The 26,463-nt window shown below is 35.7% G+C and overlaps 1 protein-coding gene across 1 annotated transcript in view; it reads left to right on the forward strand.

The window, feature by feature from the left end:
- Positions 1 to 26,463, forward strand: part of DNAH7 (dynein axonemal heavy chain 7) — a 224,176-nt gene that overhangs the window by 56,854 nt on the left and 140,859 nt on the right. Inside the window, exons 20-25 of the mRNA XM_045558982.1 lie at positions 8,200 to 8,393; positions 9,916 to 10,114; positions 12,686 to 12,826; positions 15,171 to 15,383; positions 16,833 to 16,942; positions 24,664 to 24,832. Coding sequence (XP_045414938.1) covers positions 8,200 to 8,393; positions 9,916 to 10,114; positions 12,686 to 12,826; positions 15,171 to 15,383; positions 16,833 to 16,942; positions 24,664 to 24,832 — 1,026 coding nt within the window. The remainder of the gene's footprint in view (positions 1 to 8,199; positions 8,394 to 9,915; positions 10,115 to 12,685; positions 12,827 to 15,170; positions 15,384 to 16,832; positions 16,943 to 24,663; positions 24,833 to 26,463) is intronic.

Raw genomic sequence — 26,463 nt, forward strand, 5'->3', positions numbered from 1 at the left:
CAAAGCCCCTTTCTCGTTGGGAGAGGCTCCCTTATTGACCTTTCAGTCTAATTCCAGAATTTTCCAGTCACTTTGGTTAGTCAGATAGTTTTGCCTATGAAGACATAGCTGTACCGGTTTTAAAATTTCAATCTCTTTTTCCACTCTGAACTCTTCTCCTCCCCACAATGCAAGTACACCTGAGGTTTCAGGGTGGGGAGATATGAGGACTGTGCTCCCACACTATTTCTCTTCCACCTGCACTTATCACCTGGTGTTGGTACAAGGACAGGTGAAGAGGAGGGAGGGAGGGAGGGATGTTTTGGGGAGAGAGACAGGCAGATGAATGAGGAGGAGTGAGAGAAACAGTGAGAGTAAAAGAGCATTTGCTGATGTAACTGATCCTGCAAAATGGGCTGTTATCTGTTAGTTATCATAAGATGGACAACCTCCTGGCAATGATGTCCAGGCAATGAGCCTTTACTGTTGCTCATCACAACTGGTCTAGATTTTTCACCAATGTGGATAGGTGATGTGCACAGATTGACTCAGTGTGGGTATGTGAAGACCCCAACCCAGCTCTGGCTGCTGAGAGACGACATCCTGAACATTTCCCCTAGGTTTTTTCATACTCTGGGAGATTTGGCTACGTCTTCAAACTGACCTTCCAATGGTGGCTTTTGCCACATGCTTCTGATGTGTGTCTCTCTTTGCCCCATACTGTAGCAGTATTTCACAAATCTGTAGCCTTTAATTTCATCTTCCTGCTATAGCACAAAATTGGGATCTGCAGAAAGGTGGGATCCATCTTCTGTACCTCTTAGTAACCTTGAACACATAGTCTTTGCCCCTCCTTCTCCCGGGTTCTCGTCCTGCTCTGGTAGCGCTGGGGCAGGTCAGCACACATGGTGACTGAGTAGACCTTCAGCTGGGGAAAATGGTGTCAGCCTCCTTTCTTTTCAGGCATGTGACCACTTTACTAGGGACTCTCTTGAACCTCCTTCCTAAGATTCAGAGGATGAGAACTGGCTAATTGCCCACCAGATGGAGATGAAAAGAAGTGGATAATCTCTCTTCATGTATACTGCATTTCATCCCCAAACTTGGCTTTTGACTTACCTAAATCTTCTTTTGTATTCCACACAAGGCAAAAGAAGGCATTCTTGAATTTCTCCTCAAACACTTTCCACTTCTAGTCTAACCCCATCAGTTTCGTTCTGGTCAGAAACTTGGGATCATTCTTTATTTTTCTTTTTTCCTTTACTATAGTAAATGTGATCATTTAGCACCAAGCATCTCATCTCTTTCTAGTGAACTGAAAAGCCAAAACAACATCATCTCCCAGACTCTCTGGCATCTAGATTTCTGGAAATGAATTAGATCTTGTCAATTAGGTGCACTCATTTGGGATCTGGAATGCATAAGTGAAACAGTAGCCATCTTGCTGTCATTTTATCTATTTTTGCTATCAAGCAAGATAATAAACACGTGAATTTTTTTTTTCTAATGAGACTTCAATGTCTGGTTACCAGTTTTATGGGTATTGGGAGACAGTGATGATGATGGCTTCCTGATCCCACCCTCTGGCCCTAGCATCAAGGCCACTATGGTGGGTTCTTGAACTCAGTAGTTCCAGTGGTGGTATCCTTTTGTCTTGATTAGGGCAGAGGTAATAACCCCTGGAAGGTCATTTCTAGTGTCTTAGGAGTCTCTCCTGGAAGCCCATCCTGCAGTGTGTTCCCCCAGGCCTTCCAGTGATTTTGTAATCACTTCATTCCCTGTGATAAATCCCTTTTTGCTTAATATACCTAGAGGCATTATGCTCTGAACTTGAATAAATATACTAGAACCTTAAGGATGGGATGGATCTAGGATTGTATATGACACACTTGGGTTTTAGGGTATTGAAGATGTAGTTATCATTTGAAAATAGGACTCTGGTAGTGCCTGGCATGCAGTGCAAAATCACTAACTTAAATTATGCTCTCAGTCTTGTAGAATGAACACTATTATTTTACAGCAAGTGTTTGGTGGACGAAGTAGCTGCTGGAATAGGTCAATATGGTAAGAATTTGAAATACAAGGCATGTGAGATGGGCTGGATTCTTTCAAAAGCCCTGCAGAAATTTAAAAAATGGCATAATCCAGAGTTTAAAATTCTCTGCTCTGGATGTGGTCAGAGGACTAAGGAGCTTCTGTGATTGTCCTCAAAGAGCCTTTTATTTCTCATAGACACAAGTTTGACATAGTCAAAAATGAGTTACAGAATCTGATTCAATGAGTTACCAAATTTCAATGTAATATAATTCACAGCCTTTCCAGACCCATTGTGTGAAAGGTAGTTTACTCATTGGGAAAGAGTGGCATGGTGAGAACTGGAAATGGGGACATTTGGGTAAATTTGATTGACTCTGGGTACCCTGACCCTCAAATTCTGCTGAGCTGCCCTTGCCAGAAGCCTTGGCAGAAGTCTACAGAAATATGAGAGGCAATGTATTGCATGGTGCTCGTCTAGGGAGGAAAGAACCTAAATTAGTTGTGGTCAAATGTGTTGGTTAGCACGCTTACCAGAGATCTTGTTTCAATGTGCTAGTTAAGGAGTTGTGAGTGGTTCCATTTACTTACTTTGTTTTGACCAAAACCTGGCTTCTGTGATGGCCTATCTCAATAAGATTGAAATGGTAGAAAATGTGTTTTTTAAGAAACTACAGATTGGTTTATAGATGTTTGTGCAGAATATACTTGTACCATCCAGAAGTGGAAATTACAGCCCCACTTAGAATTGGCCTTAAAGTAGGAAGGGAATCCTTCTAGTGGGCTTAACTTAAATGAGTATGTCAGCTTTTTTTTTTAAACCTTGCTTGGAAAGAATGTTTGCTCAGAAGTGTGGATATGCATTGATCATGGTCAGTAGCAAAGAGTATTGATGCATAATCAAGGACTTAGAAACAAGTTTGAAATATGGGTAACAAGGAAGTCTGGGGAAGAGATCTGTAAGAGATCATAGTATAGACTTAAATATGAACATATTTGTGTTCCATGTGAATGCTGAATGAAAGGTACCACTGCAAAAAGAGGCATTTAATTATATGGTTGACAAGTTGACTTATTTTGTGACTGTCAACCAACACTCATCTCACAGTGAGATATGAAATAGAATAATCATGTAATACATTGTCCAAACTGGAGAACATTTGAGAATTAAAACAATTAGTAATTAATACAGGAAAGCAAGCATAAACCAGAACTCTCTTCGTCAAACTGGGATGTATGGTCACTTTAGCTATAAATGAAGAAATGATGGCAGGGATGGAAATTATGGAAAGATTTACCATCACAGGCTACCCTTCACCACCACGGCTGGGTGCTCAAGCTGCCAACAGCAGAAATTAACATAGTGCTTCTGTTACAACACCATACCTGGAGGTACCAGGCAGTCAGTTGGAGGGAATTAAATACTACACTGGCCCTCTTTCGGTATGGAAGCAGGCAATGATTTGTCTGCATGAGATGGATTTTTCTTTTTCACCCCAAGCTTCTGCTAACATTGTCATTCATTGACTTACTGAATGACTTATTCATTGCCACCGTTTCCACATAACATTCTTTTCTGCTAAGGAACTCATATTACGAGGGAAATGAAGTGGTTGATTGACACTCATGAGATTTACAGGTCCGACTATGAGCATTGACCTTATAAAAAGTGAAATAGCTCGTATTGAAGACTCATTTGCTGGATCTGAGGGAAGAGAACAGTTTGTAAGTCTGGGGTACAGTTCTAGCATATACATGGCATTTGTTCTCCACCAGCTCCAACTATATGGTTTCTCCTGTGGGCAGAGTACATACATGGTTCTGAGAATTAAGGTGTGAAAATAGGAGTGACACATCTCACCAATTCATCAAATAAGATATTCACAACAATTTTGCTTCTCAATTTTTGCTAGTTGAAAGCAAGTAAAGATTATCTTAATTAGATTAACTAATCTTAGTATCCAAGGGAGAAATGCCTCTGTGTGGGGACGTATCAGTGGTTTCATTGAACAGGAAGTTCTTGATCTGCTCACTCCACCCTTATGTCTCTGTTTTCATAACTTTTCACTTTATTTACTCTATTCCAGCCACACTGGCTTCCTTCTTCTTCCTTTTTAAAACCAGAAATATCAAACACACTGTACCCCAGGACCTTTGCACTGGCTGGACCCTCTTCCTGGAATACTCTACCACGAAATATCTGCAGAGCTAATACCTTGCTTCCTTTAAGTCTTTTCTCAAATATTACCTTTGTGAAGAGGCTCACATTAAGAAACTTATTGGAAATTTACCTGCCTTTGCCTTTTTTGGCACTTGTTATCCCCCTTTTCTTTTGTATAGCATCTATCATCTTCTGACTTGCTATATGATTTATGAATTATGTTTGTTATTTATTGTCTGCCTTCCCCATGGAGACTGAGATCTTTGTTTTGTTCATTGTTGTTGCCCAAGAACTGAGAACAGTGATTGATATGTGGATGTAGCTGGCCTTCAATAAATATCTGTTGACTGAGTAAACAAATAATTGAGATTGATCCCTAAATTAATTATTGCTAGTTCTAAGGATTCTGAGTTTATTCTGAAAAAACTTCTCTGAAAATTCTATTTTAGGTAAGTGGGCCCTGAGATCTGGATTAATCCTGGAAATATCCTGGATCTTAAATGAAAGAATTTCTATTCTTGATGAGGTCAAAGAATCTTAAAATTGCAAGGGGGCTTATAGTTTCACTCTGTCAACCCACATTTCCTTTCTTAGAGCAAAAGGTTTACTGAGAATCTTACCAGTTTTCTGTTGTCCAGGGATTTCAGGTTAGGAAATTTATGCTTCCACAGATTTACTGAACAGGCTTGAGCTTAATTCCACTAAGTATACGAAACTGTATTTTCTGTGAAACTTTATGGCAGCAGTAATTAGAAAGCACTCTCTATATACTCACATTAACGTTTCAAGCCCTTGATATGACAGTCTTTTTGTTTAGAAATGTAAATCAACCAGTAGATTGTCATTTGAGTTGATGAGATTGGTGGATGCTTGTGAAGCAAAAGAAGATACATGAAAGTTGTAAAACTGTTCCATTAACCCAAAAATATGACAGTTAATAATTCATTTCTTCCCCTTCAGGAGACAAAGAGTAATTAAAGTGTCAAGGAAGTCATACTAAATTTCACATTTCAGGTAGCTTCCTGTTATAACATCTTATTGTTAAATCCTGAGAACATAGCTAATAAGTACCAGCCTGGTACAACATGGAGGGTTGTTCCTTCCTTGAGTTCCCATGTATGTCTGCAGACTTAACTCATCCTCATTCATTCAGCTGTTCAGCAAATATTCATGGAATGCCTACTCTGTCCCAGGATTTTATGGCAATGCTTAGAGGAGTTTAAAGTCAGTTTTATTTTACAATGATAAATATCTTCCTTGAAGGATGGCAGATTATAAAATGTTCATTTTAACTCCATAAAGCTGATGGAGTAATATAAGTGCTTCATTTTCCGCTTTTCCCCAGAGCGTGTGTGTGTGTGTGTGTGTCTCTCTCTCTAAGAGACAATTATGGGTGCTGGTAGTGAAAAGGGTAGTGTATGTGTGTTTAGGCACCATATTAGTCACTTCAAATATCTTAGCTAATTTAGTAATTTAGGGCTCATACCAACTTTAAGAGAAGGGCTCTCATCCCCATTTTAAAGATAAGAGATAAAAAAAGACTCAGATTAAGTAAATGATCCAAGGTCACATAGGTAATAAGGAACAGAGAGTAGAATAGAAATGAGGTCTGTCCAAATTTAGGACCTTTTTAAAAAAATCGGGTTCAGTATTTATTATGTTTATTTGGTTCAGAGTCATTGAGCTAATCTGGTTGAATAGGTTTGACCTCAGAAATTTAATAGTCAAAAAATTTTACTTGAATGCTGTTCCCAGAGGTTTTTGTTGTTATTGTTTGTTTGTTGTTGTTTTGGTAACTATAGTATTTAGTGAAGGGAATATGACCTATTGTTTAAATAACTGAATATTTAGCTTTCAAATCTGAGATTAAGAACAGAAACATTGTAATAAATTATCTGTTTAAGAACAACAAATATTGTTTATTTGTAAAAGGAGTTTTTCACATTTATTAGCCACAATTCAGCTTTTTAAAAATTTTCAACAAAGAAAGGCGTACTTTTCCAGAAGATGGCACTCTAAGAACACCATTTTGGTTTTTGGATTTAAGCGTACAAGAGTACTACTGTAGCAGCCTTCATTGGATGAATTGCACATTTAAATTATGGCCTGAGTCTTTGTTGTGCTTTGTGTTTGTGTTTATTGTCTAGTTGAAATATAAAACTGTTAGGAAGTATAATAAAATGCCTTTTAAAATTATATACCTTTAAAGATCTAATCATATTATTAATACATGATTCATATATTCCTGTTTTATTGAGAAAACAGGTATTAATGATAATTATTCTGTTCTTTGATTAAATTGCTGTGTTTTCAAGTTACATTGTTATAATTCAAAACAAAGCAGAAAATTATATCTTTCCTTTTCAGCCATCTTCAAAGTACATCAACAAAAACATATTTTAGAGACTTCTACAACAGAATAAAATTCTTATATGGAACAATTTACAACTGACTGTTTTGGTTGATCTCTCAGTTGTGGCTGAATAATGGAAATAAGTTTAATTATTAATGGTCTTGAAATGTAATGTTTAATTTTTAACAATATTCTCTTGATTTAATTTCATATAAATTTTCTAAACTGCTCTGTTATATTAATAAATGTCTACTGAGTTCTTATGAGGGTTGTTATTTGGTGACTGAAATCTCTATTGAGTTTTAACACCTCTTTTTAACATCTTTAAGGTTATTTAGTAAAGAACTTTCCTTACCTTGTCAGTGGTGTCGATGATGAACACTGAGTTTGGAACTGTAAAAGCGAGAATAGGCCTGAATGAGATCAACCACATGTTAAAGAAAAAAGAAAGCAAAAAGAATTTTATTTCAACTGTATTTATTAACAGATTATATTTTAATATGTATTTCTAAAGATTTTCATAAACCCAGTGGTTACTGTATAGCTATTTTGAGAAATCAATAAACTCCATATACTTTTTTAAAAATATGAGTTCTTAAGATCAACTTTTGGTTATAATTCTTATTTTGAATCCCATAGCATGAAAGAAAACTCTTTAAAATATTTGATTGTGTTTGCATCACTTTAAAGCAAACAGCTCATAGTGACAATTTCATGTGATAAAATGTTCAGAATTCCATGCCTTAAAGGTGGAACAGTCTTAGTCACTAGAAAGTTCAGGAAGAGCACATCTTGAGCTTCGGCAAGAAGTGTTATAAAATAGTTCCAAGTGTAGTTGTTTACTATATAAAATCTTCATTGAAAACTCCTTCCCCACTCCCTTAACTCTTACTTTTTTCTTCATAGCTATAAAACAGGGATTATGTTATTTTATTATTATTGATAACAGTAATATTCAAAATAATAATTGTAATGATGACTTACTATTTAGAGTACTTTTCCTCAAAGAATAAAAGAAAAAAGAACATACCTTATACTAGTTTGTTTCCACTGTCCTTGGGAGGTGGCATTCTCCCTCATTTTTTGTCTCTTATTCTTTTCAACTTAGAAATTGTGAACAACATCACTAAGGATCAAGTCAAAGTGACTTTTGTATCCTTAAAGAGGCAAGGTGGAATTAGCATATGCAAGACTACTTTTTAAAAATAAATATTCCTCTAAAATTTGCATAACCTTTGGCTGGACGTGGTGGCTCACACCTGTAATCCTAGCACTCTGGGAGGCCAGGGCAGAAGGATTGTTTGAGGTCAGGAGTTTGAGACCAGCTTGAGCAAGAGTGAGACCCTGTCTCTACTAAAGGTAGAAAAAATTAGCTTGGCAACTAAAAACAGAAACAAAAAATTAGCCAGGCGTGTTGGCAAGCACTTGTACTCCCAGCTACTCGAGAGGCTGAGGCAGGAGGATCGTTTGAGCCCAGGAGTTTGAGGTTGCAGTGAGCTATTGATGATGCCATTGCACTCTAGCCTGGGTGACAGAGTGAGACCTTGTTTCAAAAAAAAAAAAAAATTGCATAACCTTTGATTAAAAACATGCAATTTCAAATAGAATATGAATATAAATAAAGTTACTGTATCACATTTTTGAGTTGAGGGGTTTTTATTTTTATTTTTAGGATAAACATGTTCTGACAGTTGTAACTATTGAAAGAATGCTGGAAAGGCTGAAAAAATCAAATGAACTTTTGGAACTCATTCTTAAAGGACTTAATGAATATTTGGAAAAGAAACGGCTCTTCTTCCCCAGATTCTTTTTCTTGTCAAATGATGAACTTCTTGAGATACTATCTGAGACTAAAGATCCCACTAGGTAAGTAACTTACATGTATAATACATGGCTAAATTTATCTGCTTAAACTTAATTTTTAGAACAAGGTGGAACATAAATATATAATTATGTTTATATAATACTTTTTTCAGAATAGTTTAAATATTACCAATAATCAACTTTGAATAATTAAAAACATAAATAATACATTGAATGATACTGTTTCCAAATGTGATGAACCTCAAATGGATTTTTTATTTTATCACATGTTCTTGTAGATTTTCCAGAGCACACGACTCTTTTACAGCACACTCAGAATAAAAGCCAGTGCCCTCACAGTGGCTTGCAGCAGCTCCCACATCACCTCCCCATTATTCTTCCTGTTCATCTCCTACTAGTTTTCTTGCTCCCTCTGCTTATAGTTCACCAGCCTTTTTGCAGTTCCCACATAAAAGGGGCAGCCTCCCCCACTCAGTGAACTGTCATCTTTGCCTAGGATGTTCCTTACTCAAAGGCCCTTCTTCCTTTATCTCCTATAGGTCTTTGTGGAAACCTGCTCAAACATCTGCCATTCAGGGAGGCCTTCCCTCACCACCATATTTAAAATGGCAGCCCCTCCAGCACTCAGCAGCCACCTTCCTGGACTTAGCATCCCTGCCTTATTTTCCTTCTATATACTTGTCATCTGGCATGCTCTATAATTAATGCACTTATTTCTTTACTGCTTGGTTTCCTCTAGCAGAATATATGCTCCATGATGGTAGAGAGTTTTGACTGTTTTTTCCCACTGCTGACTCACCAAATCCTTAGAAGAGCATCTGATGGATATTTGTTAAACAAATTTGTTAATTTTATATCTTGTACCTACAAAGTAGAAAACAAGTTATCCAGACAAAAAGATAGATTTAGGCTCAGATTTCCATCTGAGTTTTTAATACTCTGCTTTTTTTTGCCCATTTGAAAGATGAATGCAACTAGTTATTGGGAATGTGCCAAAAATGAGGGGTTTATTCAGTCCTATCTATATTACACTGAATAGACTAACAGTTGGGTACTGTCAAAGCAGTTGATTTAGTAAACTGTAAAGTACTTAAAGCACTAAACCTAGTCCACAATTTTCAGGCAGTCTCTGAAAATCCCAGCTGAAATGACTGCTTTTGTGCATTTGAAGATTATTCAGATTAGTGTATTTATCTGTTAGTGAAGACTGGTTTGCTCCTTATGTTACTTTTACCATCTTTTAATTCATTGTGTTGAAGACAAAGCCTCATGGGTAGCTCTTGTTATAATTGTAATTTTATAGATTGTTTTGTGATTATTCAGTTAGTGCTGACTTCTCATTAGACTATATAATCCTTGTAGGCAGAGATTGTATCTTTTCTTTCATTTTGGTTTTGGGGGTTTTGTCTTTTGCTCAGCACTTCACCTCCAGCAGCACCTAGCACAGGCTTGACTTTTAGTATACATTTATGAATTTTAAATGAAGATTGGTGCACAAAGAACACTGGCACCTAAGGAATTGTTTTAATTTCATTAATTCTCTTAAAAACTTTTTTCCTGGTAGGGTGCAACCTCACTTGAAGAAATGTTTTGAAGGAATTGCAAAGGTGGAATTCACAGAAACTTTAGAAATTACTCACATGAAAAGTAGTGAAGGAGAGGTTGTGGAACTCACAGAGGTCATTTCAACAGCCAAAGCCAGAGGTCAAGTGGAAAAGTGGTTGGTTGAGTTAGAGAGAATTATGATTAAGTCCATCCACAAGGTAATCAGTTATATTTATTATTTTTAGAAAAGAAATGATCAAGTATTAGTGACAAATGCACTGTCGTTTAGACAAATGGAGGCATGAATTACCAATTCAAATGTGATAGATAACTTGAAGGCAAAAAGATGGTCTATGATGGTAATTTTTTAGTGACTTACTTAAAAAGTAGGACAAAATGACATCCATACTACAGATAACATGTACTTTAGTAATGTATCTGTCTATTTCTTGCGGCCACATGCTAGTTCTTTCATCATTACTTAGATCCACTCTGGTCTACACAGTCTGTCTTTAGTCTTACCTTGGAAGTATTTCTCTACGGGTTTACATCAATCTCCTTGACATACATGAATCTTTTTGTTCTGTGAGTATACAAAACACATACCAAAGTAGTAGAAAATCACATATACTTCTTGCAATTAATAGCAACTTCATGTTTTCCACATCTCATAAAACATACTGTCAGCTCAATCATTTGTAATTATCTTTGTTAATAGAGAACTTCAAGTCATGCCAACAAATAAAGATTGAACAGTTACATTCATTTGTTACTATAATGTGGGCTTACCATTTATGTTCTTCATCAAGAATGAAAATCATGATTGAGCAGGGGAGCATGAAGGGAGCATAATTAATTAATTCATTTTTAAATTAATATTTCAGATTCTCCCACACATTATTGGAAAAATTTGTTGGAATTTGGGTGTTTAATGTTACCCTGTGTCTTAATGTTTCTTTCTCTTCTTAAATATGGTTTAAATCTTGCCTGCATAATGTTAATATATTCTAGAAAATGTAAAATCTTTTGGACAGTTTCCCATTTTCCCATTTTCTCTCTGTTATGAATTAAATTACAATGAATGTACTTATGCATATAGCTGCTTTCTTTGATTGAATTATTTATTTTCTTATAAAAACTTTTCATGAGTAGGACCATTGGGCCAAAGAGGATGAGTTTTCACAGGCCTTGATAAGTATTGACAAATAGCATTACTGTTTATGTGGCCATTAGCAATGTAAATAAATTTCACTTTGAACACTATTTAGCAGCATTTAATTGGGTTATATGATTTGCTAATTGATGTAGTATACAGTGACAAGTCATTATTTTAGGCATATCTGATATTATTTCAACTATTCTTTTAATTTTATTTGTCAAAGTACTTACAGAAAATATTTTGATTGCTATTTCAGAGCATTAAGACATGGTGGTAACAAATTGTGTAGGAAATAAATATCTTCTCAAAATGCTCATGTGTAAGTTTGTGTTGGTAAAATAGCCAAGCAAAAGCAATATAAAATACTACAAATAAGATATGTTAATATGTGTTACTGTGTTGTGCTGTATGTATTTGCATGCTTGAAAGGCAACTGCATATATATTATTATATCTGTGTACGCCATATATATAATATATATGGTAAACACTCATATAATAGTAGACTTTTCATAAGATATTGTGTAACTTTATATAATCATATTTCTCCTCATATGACTGTTATAGATGTCCCTTGGTGTGATTTAGATTTTAGTGTCTTCCTCTTGTTCTCCCCACAACATGCTTCTAGAACACAAATTTACTCCATCTTCTTGGCATTTCTTGGTTGTGCCTTTCTATTCTTTTTTTATCTCTTCCATCCCTCAGTTGTTCATTTTGCCTGCCCTTTCTGTGGCTGCTTGTTGCTTTCAAAAATGTCTTTATTATCAATAGCCAACACTCTGCCCTTTATCTTTCTTCAGTTCTGTAAATATCCCAGTGAGAATAGAAATCCAGAAAGGTTTTAACCATCCTGATATATTTTCAGAAAAATCTAATTTTGACAATTTTTTCTGAAATTCAAACATTAGGTGCTTACCACCTCACAGATGACATTACTATTTTTGGTTGATGCATATAATAGAATATGGTGTTTCCCACTGATGGTTGGTAGAAAAAGTAGATATATCAGTCCACCAAACATATGTAGCAAAGTACACAAATTAGACTTCCTGACTTGACAGCTCTCAACTCTCCATGAATGAATTATACATCTGTCTCTCTCATCACTGCCTTGGGCATCAAACTACAGGATTCAGAGGGAATGAGGTCTGGAATCACAGGAGGAACTTTAAATGGATTGTGTGGTTTGCCTGAGTGTGCATATATATACATGCATATGGCCAAGTGGAGATCTGATTAAATTAAATGAAAATCATTATCTGTGAATTTGATAGATCTCATTTTGGAATTTTTTGAATTTCCTTGTGCTTGTTCAATCCAAATATATATAGGATATCTTTGACTAAAATGTTCAAGTGAGTATTTGCTATTAATATAATGCGGCTCACACAAATTTTTAATGTATTGGTAAAATAAAATATTATGTAATATTTGTTTTGATCACAGGCATATGAATAAACTTGAATTTAAATAGCTCTAATCACATGCGTTAAGTGAGTCTTTCATAATTGGTTAAGAATGTTTTAAAAAGTTGAGCAGTATGAGTTAATCTAGTTTAAGAATTTAGCTCTTCATTGTATAGTTTGCTGAAGAAATTGTTAATCTTTAGCATTTTCTTTTTCGATTAGGTAATTGGAGTTGCAATTTTGGCCTATACAAAAAATGAGCGAATTCACTGGGTACGGGATTGGCCTGGACAGACTGTTCTCTGTGTATCCCAAATTTTTTGGACATTAGAAGTACAAACAGCTATTCCAATGGGGCTAGAGGTAAGCTTTTATTGCCCTTAGTTTTTTCAGTGTTTTTTCAATAGTTACCATTGCCAGAATATACTTATTCTAAAAAATAAAATAATGAAAATTCACTAGAAAAAAATCTATGTTATACTGCAAGACAAACTGTAGATTTTTTAAAATAAAAATTGCATATAACAAATATGTAGGAAAAACTTATACAAATAACTACTCAAATTTATGTTTAAACCATCTGTTTATTCACAGTATATAAAAGTCAAGAGCACTGGAACCTCAAAATCTTATTATATACATTTTTGTGCCTTTAAAAACAGTAATAATAGAACTAAGAAATTCAGAAAGATTAAGAGGGAATAAAGTAATATAATCCTCTCTTAAGCCTTGAGTAAAACTACCCTATATAGATAAGGCATCAGTTGACTTATTGTGACTATTTTTAATGTATTGATTTTTAATAAACAATAAATTATTACTATTTTCAATGGTGCTTAGATTTAAATATTCTAATATAATTTCATATTTGAATTTAATATTACTAATTGGATTGTTATTAATTAAAAACCAAAATTGCATTCAATGTAATCAAGACAAGATTTCAAGCAAATCAACTTTTAATTGATTGATGGGTCAGCTGGAACCTAGCAATACAGATCTTTAGTTTGAAACCATGGTTTTAAAATATATTTTTGACATAGAATTTGATATGTCTTTGACTCTAAGGTATTGTTGAACAGGAGTTTGAGAGGAACACATGTTCTTTGTAGGCAGCCAGATCCCAAAGAGGAAGGTGTTGGGTGACACATGCTTAATTCACTCCAACTTACCAACAGGTCACTTACTTCTCCTCTACAGGAAGGCATAAGGGTGTAGGGGAAGAAGTCAAAGGTTTTCAGGAAAGGGTCTTTCTTCATGAAAACCAGAGCACAGGAGCATGGGGGTTTCCCTAATAGCTGTTAATCCCTGGCGTGACTGCTGGGTCCTTGGCTATCTCTCCCCATGTGCATTTTTCTTTTTCCCCCAGTGAGTCCAGAGAATCCATTTTATCTTTTTATTTTTAAGCTACTACTCACCACTCTCCCTGCACAGAGCGATTTCTCCAGCACTCAGGTGGGCTACTGGAGCATATGTAGCCTCCTGGGATCTCCCTCCTTGCTAGCTTATGTGATGAAACAGGTGGGACAGAAAAGTTCATTTTTCACTATGTAAGAAGCAAATTAATAGCAAATTAAGCCTGTAAATGATGGAAATGAAATAGTGTTTAAGCACCTTTGAAAAAAGGGCTTTCTTAAAAATAGTAATTAAAAAAGATAGAATATTTCAAGGAACAAGAAAAGTGCCCCTTAGACAAACAACTTGCAGGCCCCAGCTCTGTCTTTTAAACTTTTTCTCATTCTTGTAAATCCTCATTTTAGTTTCATTGCCACCATTTGGCAATGGCCATAACAGAGTGAAATAAACTCCTGGGTGTACAATGTTTATTAAATATTTTTAGAGTAGAGAAAGCAGCCACATCAGACTGCTGGAGTATATTGACACTTCACTTAAGCACAGTGGTTTTCGTAGATTGTAATTTGATTTTCATCATAAACCCTCTTCTCTTTTTTAACATACTCATTAGATTTATCTACTAGAAAAAAGACTCCAAAGCAAGCCTAGTACTCAGAACTGGCATTAGGTCATTATAAACTAAAATGTTCAATGTTTTGTTTATTAGTATCTTCACATTAAGTGGCACAAACCCTATTCAGAAAGCTTACACTAGAGTACTAGAAGGACACATAGGATCAAAAGAAGAGTTGTCAGAATCAGGATCTCGGGGCTTCATCGCTACCGTAGTCTCTCTTTTCGTTGTTTCTCTCTCATCTCTAAGAGGCCTTGACGGGCTTTATTCTGTAGGGAAGATGAGGGCTTGCAGTAGTTTCAGACTGGCATATTCACGGCCTGCAAGCCTAGTGAAAAGCACTTGTTCTCTCAGTCTATACAGCAGTCCCAGGGAAGAGCTATGACTGGATCTGGTTGGGTCACACATCCCCTCCTTCATGTTGTCATGGTGACTGGGCAACATGCTTGACAGCTCCAACAGAGCCACAGAGAAGAGAGAAGAGATAGAAATAGAAAAGGAAAGGACAATGGGTAGACATAAACCACATATTTAATATATCCACCATATCTGGCCAGATTGAGCCTGTTCACCTAACATCTTTGTAGTAAGAAAAACTGGTTATTTTAAACTTATGTCAGATGGAAAATCATGATCAAAATGCAGAGAACAGTCTGTAGACATGCTTGTTTAAAGTGTTTTTGTTCATAATGATTCTGATCACATTGGCAAATCATATCTTATTTTCTTTTCTTTCAGCCTCTTGAGCAATACTTGGAAAAATGTAACAGACAAATTGATGATATCGTCACTTTAGTGCGTGGCAAATTGTCCAAGCAGAATCGTGTTACTCTGGGAGCACTTGTGGTACTGGATGTCCATGCTAGAGATGTCCTCTCAGCACTTGTGAAAAAAAAAGTTAGTGATGACTCTGACTTCGAATGGCTAAGTCAGCTTAGATACTATTGGCAAGTAAGTGATATCACTAAATGTTATTGCACTGCAATTTCAACTCAGTGTATTTTAATTTGTGCTTGCTTGCTTACATGGGAAATAGCATTAATATGGGATCTTTTGCTAATGGTTGACTATAAACAAATAAGCATTTCCCCAGATTGAAGATTAAGCTGCTAATAACTACATCTACATCATCTATATTGATATCTATATCCAAATATATAATTATATATAAATATATATACTCATATAGATCACAAAAATTATGAATAATTACCAAAAATTACGCATTTTAAATGAGTCATTATGCTTGCTGAATCTGCAAAATGTTGGGACTAGTCAATTTATAATTATGTTTTTAGATTCCTGATGCATCTAAGAATGTACACATGAAACTCTTTTAGTCTGATGTAGTCATTAGCGCTTTCTCTTGATCGATGGAAGAAGCCAGAAACATAGTCTGGAAGGAAGGTTTTCATCATGGCATCCAGGTGGATGGTGATGGTGATCATGACAGGGAAGGCGGGAGGATCAGGAATTGTTAGTACAGTGGACAAGACTGGGCCTGTCGAGAGTGGGCAGAGACAGCTGCTGACTGGACACACAGACTTAGAAATTTTCATCACATAGGGTTTTGTGGAAGTCTTGAGAGTATGGGGCAGAGGGAGAGGAGAGGCCAGAACCAGCATCCTGTGAAATAGTTTGAGGGGCAGTGTATTAAGTGGTTAGGAGCTCAGACAGTGGAACCATCATTTCAAATGTCAGATCCTCCCCTTACCAAATATATAACCTTGACCAGGTTACTCATTTTCTGTAAGCATCAGTTTCCTCCTCTGTAAAATGGTGATAATAATAATACCTACTGTGTAGTGAAAACAAATGAATGATCAAAAATGTAGAAGAGATAAGGTATAAATGCTAAAATATTCTATGGGAATAACTGAAGCTAGTAACTTCATTTACTTATCTGTGGAAATTAGATGCTGAATTCCTCTACTGAATCAAATGATGTCTGAAAAGTGAATTTCAAAGATGTTGTCTACATTATGATTATTAATTATTAAAGAGCTTGAGATTTCATATTATTTAAAATTTTATTTTTTAAACCAGTGGTCCCCAACCTTCTTGGCACCAGGAACCGGTTTCATGGAAGACAATTTTCCCAGGACGGGTGGTGAGGGGAGGCGGAGCTCAGGCAGTGATGTCAGCAATGGGGAGTGGCTGTAGCGCCTGTAAATACAGATGAAGCTTCATTCTCTTGCCTGCTGCTCACGTCCTGCTGAGTGGCCCAGTTCCTAAATTTTGTGGAAGACAGTTTTTCCACAGATGAGTGGGGGGTGGGGCATGGGCAGAGCTCAGGCAATGATGAGCAGCCCAGTTCCTAACAGGCCCTGGACGGGTACTGGGATGTGGCCCCGGGGGTTGGGGACTGCAGCTTACTTCATTTCATCTGATTTATCCTAGGAAAATCATTTGGAAACAAAGATGATCAATGCTGGTTTGCGATATGGGTATGAATATCTGGGTAATTCTCCTAGGCTGGTTATTACTCCACTCACTGATAGATGTTACAGGTAAATCCTTTAGTTTAAGGATCTGTTGGAAATAGCTTTCATTCAGCCCTACACCACTGATTTCTTTAAAAATACCAACTTATCTTCCATACTGTAAATTCATCCTGTGTTACTTTTTCCTAGACCCTTAATTTTCCTTTCAGCTTTATCTTCATTTTCTCTTCTCTGGTGGCTTCTTCCTCTCAGCTCTAGTGATCTAGGTATTATCAAGTATCACTGTTGTTTTTGACACTGTTACTCCTTCTTTTCTTCCTGAAACTCTCTGACTTCCTTTTGGATCATTTGAACCATCTTGTTTCTTCCCTAGACACACTGAATTTTCTAGAGTTCTGTTTTCATGTGGTGATTTGTCTTATGCTTCATGGTTTTCTAAATGTTTCCAGCAGCTCTCAGGCTTTAGTCACCCACATCCTGAAGACCCTCATAGCCACCTCTGGCCAAGGTCTCTCCAATAAACTTTTGCTGTACACATGCCTACTGGATATCACCATTAGGTATCTCATAGGTACTTACATTTTTTCCAAAAGCAGATTTACCACTTACCACCTAAATTAGCTCAACTTCCTTTATTCCCATCTGAGAATATGGCAGTGACTAGCCATCAACCTAGTCATCTCTACAAATACCCAGCTTGTCCTTGACTCTTTCTCAGTTCTTTACATCTAGACACACAAAGTCCCACTGACTTCATTGAATTAACTTTTTAAAATTATTTTACTTTTTATTCTCTTCCTTGTTTTAAAACAAGATAGATGTTTTAAAGAGCAGTTTTAGATTTACAGAAAAATTATGTAGAAAGTACAGGAAATTCTTAAACTGCACCCCCACTGCCATTTCTCCTATTATTAACATCTCATGTTAGTGTGGTACATGTGTTATGATTGATAAACCAATATTGATACATTCTTGTTAACTAAAGTCTACAATTATATCAGGATCCACTGTGTTATGTTGTCTTATGGGTTTTGACAAATGCGTAAAGTCATGCATCCACCATTACAGTATCATACAGAATAGTTTCACTGCCCCAAAATGCCCTGTGTTTCACACATTCATCCTTCCTCCCCTCTCCATGAACCCCTGGCAACCGCTGTGATCTTTTGTGTGTGTGTGTCTTTTCCTCTCTTTCTCTCTTTTTCTATGTATGTTTGTGTGTCTAGATAGATAGATAGATAGATAGATAGATAGATAGATAGATAGATAAAACAGAATGTCATATAGTACTTGGAATCCAGAGACTATCTTCTTTCACTTAGCAGTATGCATTTGAGGTTCCTCCGTGTCTTTTCATAGCTTGATAGCACATTTCTTCTTATCACTGGATAATACTCTATTGTATGGATGTATCACAGTTTATCCATTTACCTGTTGAAGGACATCTTGATTGCTTCCAACTTTTGTTGATTATGAGTAAAGCTGCCACGGATATTTGTGTGCAGGTTTTTGTGTGGGCGTAAGTTTTCAACCCATTTGGATAAATGCCCAGGAGCATGATTGCTAGATCATATGGTAAGGCTGTGCTAAGCTTTCTGAGAAACTGCCAGATTGTCTCCCAAAGTGGCTGTACTTTGGAAGTTATTTGCATTCCCACCAGCAATTAATGAAAGTTTCTGTTGCTCCACATCTTGCCAGCATTTGATGTTGTCAGTGTATTGGATTTTAGCCATTCTGATAGATGTATAATGATATCTAATTTTGCTTTTGCTTTATTTTGCAATTCCCTAATGACATATGATGTTAACCATCTTTTCATATGCTTATTTCCATGTGAATGTCTTCTTTGGTGAGGTGTTTGTCAGATATTTTGTCCATTTTGTTTTGTTTTTCTATTGTTGAATTCTAAGAGTTCTTTGTGTATTTTGAACAAAAGTTCTTTATCTGACTATTTTTTCAGAGGTAGCGTCTTGCTCTGTCACTCAGGCTAGAGTGCAGTGATATAATCATAGCTCATTGCAGCCTTGAACTCCTGGGCTCAAGCAAGCCTCCTGCCTCAGCCTTCCAAGTAGCTAGAACTATAGGTGCAAGCCACCATGTTACCATTCCTGGCTAATTTTTTTTTTTTTTTTTTACTTTTTGTAGAGATGGGGTCTTGCTATGTTGCCCAGTCTGGTCTCAAACTCCTGACCTCAAGTGATCCTCCTGCCTTGGCCTCCCAAAGTGTTGGGATTATAGGCATGAGCCACTGTGTGCAGCCTGATATATATTTTTGCAAATATTTTCTCCCAGTGTATAGCTTGTGTTTTTGTTCTCTTAATAATGTCTTCATAGAGAAGTTTTTTATCTTTATAAAGTCCAATTTTTCAATTTTTCTTTCATGGATTATGCTTTTTGGTACTATATCTAAAAAGTCATCATCAAACCCAAAGTCACCTAGATTTTCTCCCATGTTATCTTCTACAAGTTGTATAATTTGTGTTTTACATTTAAGTTTATGATCCACTTTGAATTAATTTTGTGTCTAGATTTACTTTTTTGCATGTGGATATCCAGTTGTTTCAACACCATTTGTTGAAAAGATTGTCCTTTCTCCATAGAATTTGCCTTTGCTCCTTTGTCAAAGATCTGATTTTACTTTAGAAATCAGATAGGGATTTCTGATGTTAGTGATATATAGTCTACATTTTTCTTCCCCCTAGAGGACCCAAAGAGCTAAAGTAATGGAAAATAAAGTCTTAATTTATAAATGGCTGAGCAAGTCTCTGATCCTCAATTCAAAGCTCTCGCATACAATCTAGATTGAAGAATGTAGCCTAGCCCTAAAATGACTAATTCTTTCCTTCTCTCTAAAGCTAAACATGCTCTCTACATGGGTGAAGAGCTGGATTCAAGAGAAGGAATATCCAGTTGCATATGGAGAATGAGAGCCACACAGTGACATCACCTACTGCTTAAACAGACTCCCATTCATGTCAGGATTTGACCTCTTATGTGCAATCCTGGAGAGAGAAAAATTGGAAGTTTTAGCATAAGTTCCCTTTAAATGGCTGACATAGCCAAAATGAGAGGAAGGGTAGAAAGATTCTACCCAATGCTGTTTTCTTCTGGTTAGCTCTAACAGCACCACCCTACTAGCTGCTTAAGTATCTTCCCACTTGTTAAGTTCAAATATAGCGTATGAGGATCAATATGATCTGTCCATTGAACTCTACACTCTAGTAACACCAAGCTCTTTCTTATACATACCATTCTACTTCTTCACTCTGTACCTTTCCACACACTTGTCTCATTTTCCTGGCAAGTTCTCCTCCTTCCTTTTGTTCCCCAGTAAATATGACTTAACTCCTTCTTAATCCTTCAGGATCTTATCTTTTACGGGTGGCCTTCTCTGACATTCCTAGCTACATTTAGAATCTCTCCTCTGTGATTCCCATCACACCTGATGTCTTCTTCTGTCTTAGCACTGATGATAATGGATTAAAAATATGTTTTATATATTTAATATTCTTTATTGTAGTCTTTTCATGGACAAAACTTGTGCCTATTTTTTTCCTCTATCCTTAGCACCAACACATTTCCTGGCATGAAGTCGGCATTTAATAACATGTATTGAACACCCATAAACTGAAGGGCAGTTTTACATTATGTTGCTTCCTAGAGAATGATTAGAATTGTAAATTTTTTATAAACAGTAAGGCTGTTCACATGTTTTATTTAAAATAATGATGTCTTTCAAATAGAGGATAGTGTTTAATGTCTGGGTCTTCCTCATTGGCCTCATGGGAATATTATTTATGGAGCATGCAATGAATCAGGGCAAGTGGTTCAGGATTAAGGCCAATAACAATGCAATAGTACTGGCATCTGCTTTTATATTATGCCAGTTTCATGGCACAGGGGCAGTGGGCCCATTCACTTGAAGAATTTACACATAATCTTTAAGTGCTATTGCTTATGGCTTCACCCTGTACCCAGCTGAAGCCTTTATAGATTTTACAATGTTGGAATCCCTTTAGATTCAACATACATGTGTGTACACACCATGTAACTGTGAGAAAAAGTAATTCTTAAATTTCAATAATTCAAGAAGCACTGTTAATTAGCTACTATGTACCACATACTCTAGAAGTACTCTTGATAGAAAAAAGATAGAATCTCTGTAGTCAGATATATTTCAGATGGGAAAGGCAGGTTAGAAAACAATTACAAGACAGTATACCAAGTGAAATATTAGAGGTAAACATTAGGTGCTATAGGTATATGTAATCCAGATGGAAATGGAAGTTGATGGAGGAATTTCCTGCTAAATAATTTATTAATATCAGATATAGATGGAGATCTTGTATTAGGAAATCTAATATTGAAGGATGAGGGGACTTAGCCAAATCAAAATGAAAAGGTATTCTGTATCCTTTGACTGGTGAGTTTAATCCATTTACACTTAGCATGACTACTAAACTATTTGGACTTATTTAAATCATCTTGTTTTGTGCTTTATGCTCCCCAAATATTAAATTTTATTTTGTTTTCTTTGCCTCTTGTTCTATCTTTTATTAAGTGGTTACATTTTCTTTGTTCATTTATCTCATCATATGGATATGATATGGGATATGACACAGGCTATGATATGAGATTCTGTTTCATTCCCTTAAAGGTTATCTTACACTTTAAAAATGTCTATTTCACTTAATGAAACCTAAAGTTAATAAATACCTCTATCCTATTTCTGAATAATAAAAGGGCTTTAACTACTTTAACTTCAAATTCCTATCACTCATATTCCAATTATTGTTAAATACTAAATTACACTTTTTCTTTTAATTTCTTTCCAAAAAATTAGTCATTTTAACTAGTTCATTGAATAAACCAGTCTCAGGATGCAAGCAGAAAGCAATTTATCACTGTTCTTTTAAACTTGCTCCATCAAATGTTTCTCTTTCCTGGATGAAATCTAGGGTAGATCCATAGCTTTTTCTGGTCGCTTTAAAATATTAATAAATAATGTTAATTTTTTCAGATAGTAAAAATCCACTTAGGTCTAATATCAAAGTTAATATCTCTCATCCTATTTAAAATTTTTCTTTTCCATCAGCTCAAGGCTGACTCAGGCTCAGAGCCTGAATTTGGGAAGGTAGATATGCTCAATTTTTTTAATCCTTATCCTCGCATTCATCCATCAATAGCTTATCTTTTGTTCCCCCACCACTGGGGGTTGATGACGGAAAGGAGAAGGAAAAGAAAAGGTAGGTTTGTATGTGACAGGTATCTTGTGTGACCACTAGTGCTTGGCTGTTCAGTGATGTCCTGGTAATGGTACAAACCTAGATATGCCAGATCTTCCAAGGGATGTTTCTGTGAGTTCTTTGAAAGGCCAAGTGACTGGATTCTCCCACCTATGGAAAACACCTTCTGGGGCTGACTGCTGGCCACTGGTGCTTCAGACTCTGTCTGAGGCTTACCACACACAGACCCTCTCTTTGGGATTTTCTTTGATTCCAGTTGGGCCTCCAGCACAAGGAGTATGACTCAAAGATCTGGCATGATGACACACACACATTTGTTTGCCAGCAGTAGGAGTGCATCTCTCTTACTGTCCCCTTTTCTTCTGCTCTGCCATCAGGAGAAGCTCCAGGTGTCCTCTTGACTTGAAATATTTCAGGTTGTGAATCAGGTCTCACTTCCTGTGTTCTACGAACTGCACAGGGCAGATAGTGTGCCAGGCTTTCAGGGTAATTCTCTAAAGGTCTCTCAGTTAGCTTGGGAGAGAAAAATTGCTGCTTTTTCTGCCACGTACAGCAAGAGGTGAAAAACACAGCACACTACCAACTCTTTCCAAAGAGTTGGCCTGTCATTTACAATCTTCCTACCTACTTTTTGCATTCCCTGATGACAAAGCAGTGCCCATCCAATTTCACTATCTATAAGATAAGATGATCTGACATTTATTGTTCTCAGCTTGAGGCTTTAGTCAAAATTCTGAGATAGAAAGAGCCCTATTTAATATAGTGTTATGTATTTTTACTGTTAATGTTTATATAGGTTTACCAAAAATTTTTATCGTTTTTCTCTACTCATCATTTATTCTTGCTTTGTCTACTTCTGGTTTAATTTTCTTCTTACTAGGCAAGATATTTCAGTAATCGTTTCAGGGAGGCTCTATAAGTAGTGAGCTCTATCAGTCTTGTGTAAAAATGCCTCTTTTTTGTCTTTACTCAATTATTAAATGATAGATTAGCTAGGTATAGAACTATAGATGAATAGTATTTCCTCAGTCCTTCAAATATACTATTCTTCTGGCCATCTATTGCTATTGCCGAGAAGTTTGTTAATTCCTTTGTAGGTCATTTTCGTATCTCTATTATAATTTTTAAAATTTTCTCTTTATTGTTGATGTTCACTGTAATGGTCTAGATGTGGATTAGTTTTTATTTATTCTACTTGGGCCTTTTTCAATTTATGTCATCAATTCTGGGAAGTTCTGAGCCATTGCTGTTTAAATTTTGCTTCTTCATGATTTTCTTCCTTCCTTCCTTTGTGTCTCTTAATTTTTCTTATGTTCAATTTCTGTATCTCTTTCAGTGATTTTCAGTGCATAATTACCAATTCTCTTATGTTTATTCTGCTATTTAACCTGTTCACTGAGGTTTTAAAAGTCTGACAATTATATTTTTAATTGCTAGAATTTCAAGTTGGCTGGCTCTTTTATAAAACTGGCTTCTTTTCTTCTTTCACAGTTTTCTGGTGTCTATTGCTTTTTATTTAAAATTTCTTTTAACAGACTACTAGGATACCAAAGATGGCAGGATGTCATGTATATAATAATAACATTCCAAGACCCTTTTGCTACAGCAAGTCTGACTCCAAACTCTGATCTCTCTCTCTCTCTCTTGAGTTTTAACTAATGAGCTCATTTGAGTAAGGGTTATTTCCCCATGCAGTCTTGCTTGTTCTTGTTTGTAGGAGGTGTCCATGGGGAGCAGTTTTATATTTATGTCTGAGGAGGGCTCTAGAGTTTTCTCTGGTGTAGGATAAAATGTTAATGTTAATTTCTCAGTTTGGTTAATGTGCCCATTGATAATCGAAATTTGGACCTCTCTTTTCCCCATAAATGATGTAGGCTTTTCATTAGGCCCTGCATGAAGAGTAAGCTTCCTTGTCTCTTCCCTAGTTGACTTTTCTTTTTCTTTCTCCAGCAAACTGCTGGAGTAATTCTACCTCCAAATCAGAGATAAGATTGCCTTTGAAGGCTTTTGGAATTTACATGGGTGGATCCATTCCAGCTCTACCACTTTGCTTAGTTATGAGGGATTATTTTCTGTTTCTATCTGAGCATAAATACACTTGTGTTTGTATACAGATCCCAAAACAATCTTTTAGTGTCCAATTACTTTTCCAGCTTTCCATCTCCTCTGCATTGGTGATTTCCCTTTCATTCTTTCAAAAATGGCCATGTATTTTTAAATTATTATTTGTTTTCTTTTATGTAACATTTCTCTATGCTTATAGAAGGGGAATTGGTGGTTCAGTGTCAGTTGAATTCTCCATGTTGGCCAGAAGTCAGCACTGAATTTCAAAAGTGAATTTGTTTTGAATTTGTCATATGTACAGCTATTCAGAAGTAAAATATAATAAACAAAGTAATGGACTATCAGATTTTTCAGAGATTAGTGGGAAGGAAGAAATTATTATGGTAAATTTAGTTCTCAGTGTAAACATTCCCTCTGCTTAGTGCATGGAAAAAAATCACATTATTCTACAAAGATTGTTTGTTTAATGCATTTCAGAACCTTATTTGGAGCCCTTCACTTGCACCTTGGAGGAGCACCTGAGGGTCCAGCTGGCACCGGGAAGACTGAAACTACCAAGGATTTGGCAAAAGCTGTAGCCAAACAATGTGTCGTTTTCAACTGCTCTGATGGGTTAGATTATTTGGCTTTAGGAAAATTCTTTAAGGTTTGAATTGACTCCTCACTTTTTTTACATTAGGATAACTTATCAGAAAGGAAGACTATTTATAATGAAACATTATTGAATTCAAATAAAAGATTTACTGTAGCTTAAGTAAAAGTAAAAATAGAAGCTCTATCTCAATAATTCTCAAGGACAGGGAGGTTATAACAAAAGCCTGTTTGGGAAGGAGCTCCCTCTCCACTGTCTTCTATAATGGATCATTATTACTGATAGGAATGAGCAGTGTCCCTTAAATACATTGAGGCAGATAAAAGTTTGAGAACCACCACATCATGTAAAGGTTGTGGGACTCTAAAGACTTCTTTAACCTGCAGATCTTATTATCAACAAGTTATTATGATTCCATAATTTACTTTCATAAACACATTCTAGTTAATCTTTTTCAGTGAACTTGTCCTTGTTTTATTGTTTTTCCTTTTTTAAAGTTTTATTTATTTTGTTGATACATAACATATATATTTTTAGGGTATATGTGATAATTTAATACATTCATACAAAAGAATTTGTAAAGACCAAATCAGTGTTTCATTTGTTTTTTTCTCATTCTGAGTTAAATTCCCACTCTGATGAGTCTACAGAATTCCAAATGTGGAATTAAAGATGCCAAGTCCCTAACTATGAACCTATGATCATCTGGTCATTTTAGCAGCTTGTTGCTACAGCCTGTTATTCCTTAAAATAACACTAGTGAACACAAAATGATCCATTTGGGATTGTAGATTCTTTCTTATTTATTTCTTTATGTTTTCTTTAATTTTCAAAATATATTCTAAAGATTCTGTAATGTTTTTTTTTTTCCAAATTTTCTCCAGAAAAAGTTAACATTTTAAAAAATAAACAAACTAGCAAAATAGAATGCAGTAAACTGTTCCTGACTGAAATACTGCCTGATCATTATATAACAGATCTGGAGTTTATACTGTGCATTTGTGATGCTGAAACAATTAGAAAAAGAATTTTAAAAGGTCAAAATTATAATTAATAAAATACCAAGAACACATTTGAATGACCGATTAACATTTTAATTCATCTTCTGTAATGATTAACAACCTTGTTATAATGATTATTTTAAGAAATAAATAGCAAAACTAAAGGATTCTACATATAATTTGAATAGCCATTCTTTTCCTAAATGTCTAAGGAAATATTTGATATATTGCTCAATATTTGAATCTACATAATGAATTCTTAGTTCTTTTATTTAGATTCATACACTTAATAGTATTAAATTTGCTTATGCATAAGTATTTATTGATTATGAATACCTTCTTTGTGTTAGGATAATGCCAAATAATGGGGGTACAAAATTAGACAGAGTTCTTAGTACTAAGAACCTCACATATTGTATTGCCAGTTGAATATGTGACTTCCTAAACATTCTGTTCACTCTGGTTTCTAATCATGCATTAGAAGTCAAAGTCATAGATTGCGTCTTCTTTAAATAATGGAAATGTACTATTCTTTGACATGCATAGAGTTCCGGTTTAATCAGTGGTCATTCAGAAGAATGAACTATGTACAAATCCCAGGTCAGCTGTAAATAGCTGTGTGGTTTTGTGCTAATTAGTTAACATCTCGTATGGCAGTGGTCCCCACCCTTTTTTGGCACCAGG

This window comes from Lemur catta, chromosome 8 (assembly GCF_020740605.2).
Source record: "Lemur catta isolate mLemCat1 chromosome 8, mLemCat1.pri, whole genome shotgun sequence".
NCBI classification, from domain to species: domain Eukaryota; kingdom Metazoa; phylum Chordata; class Mammalia; order Primates; family Lemuridae; genus Lemur; species Lemur catta.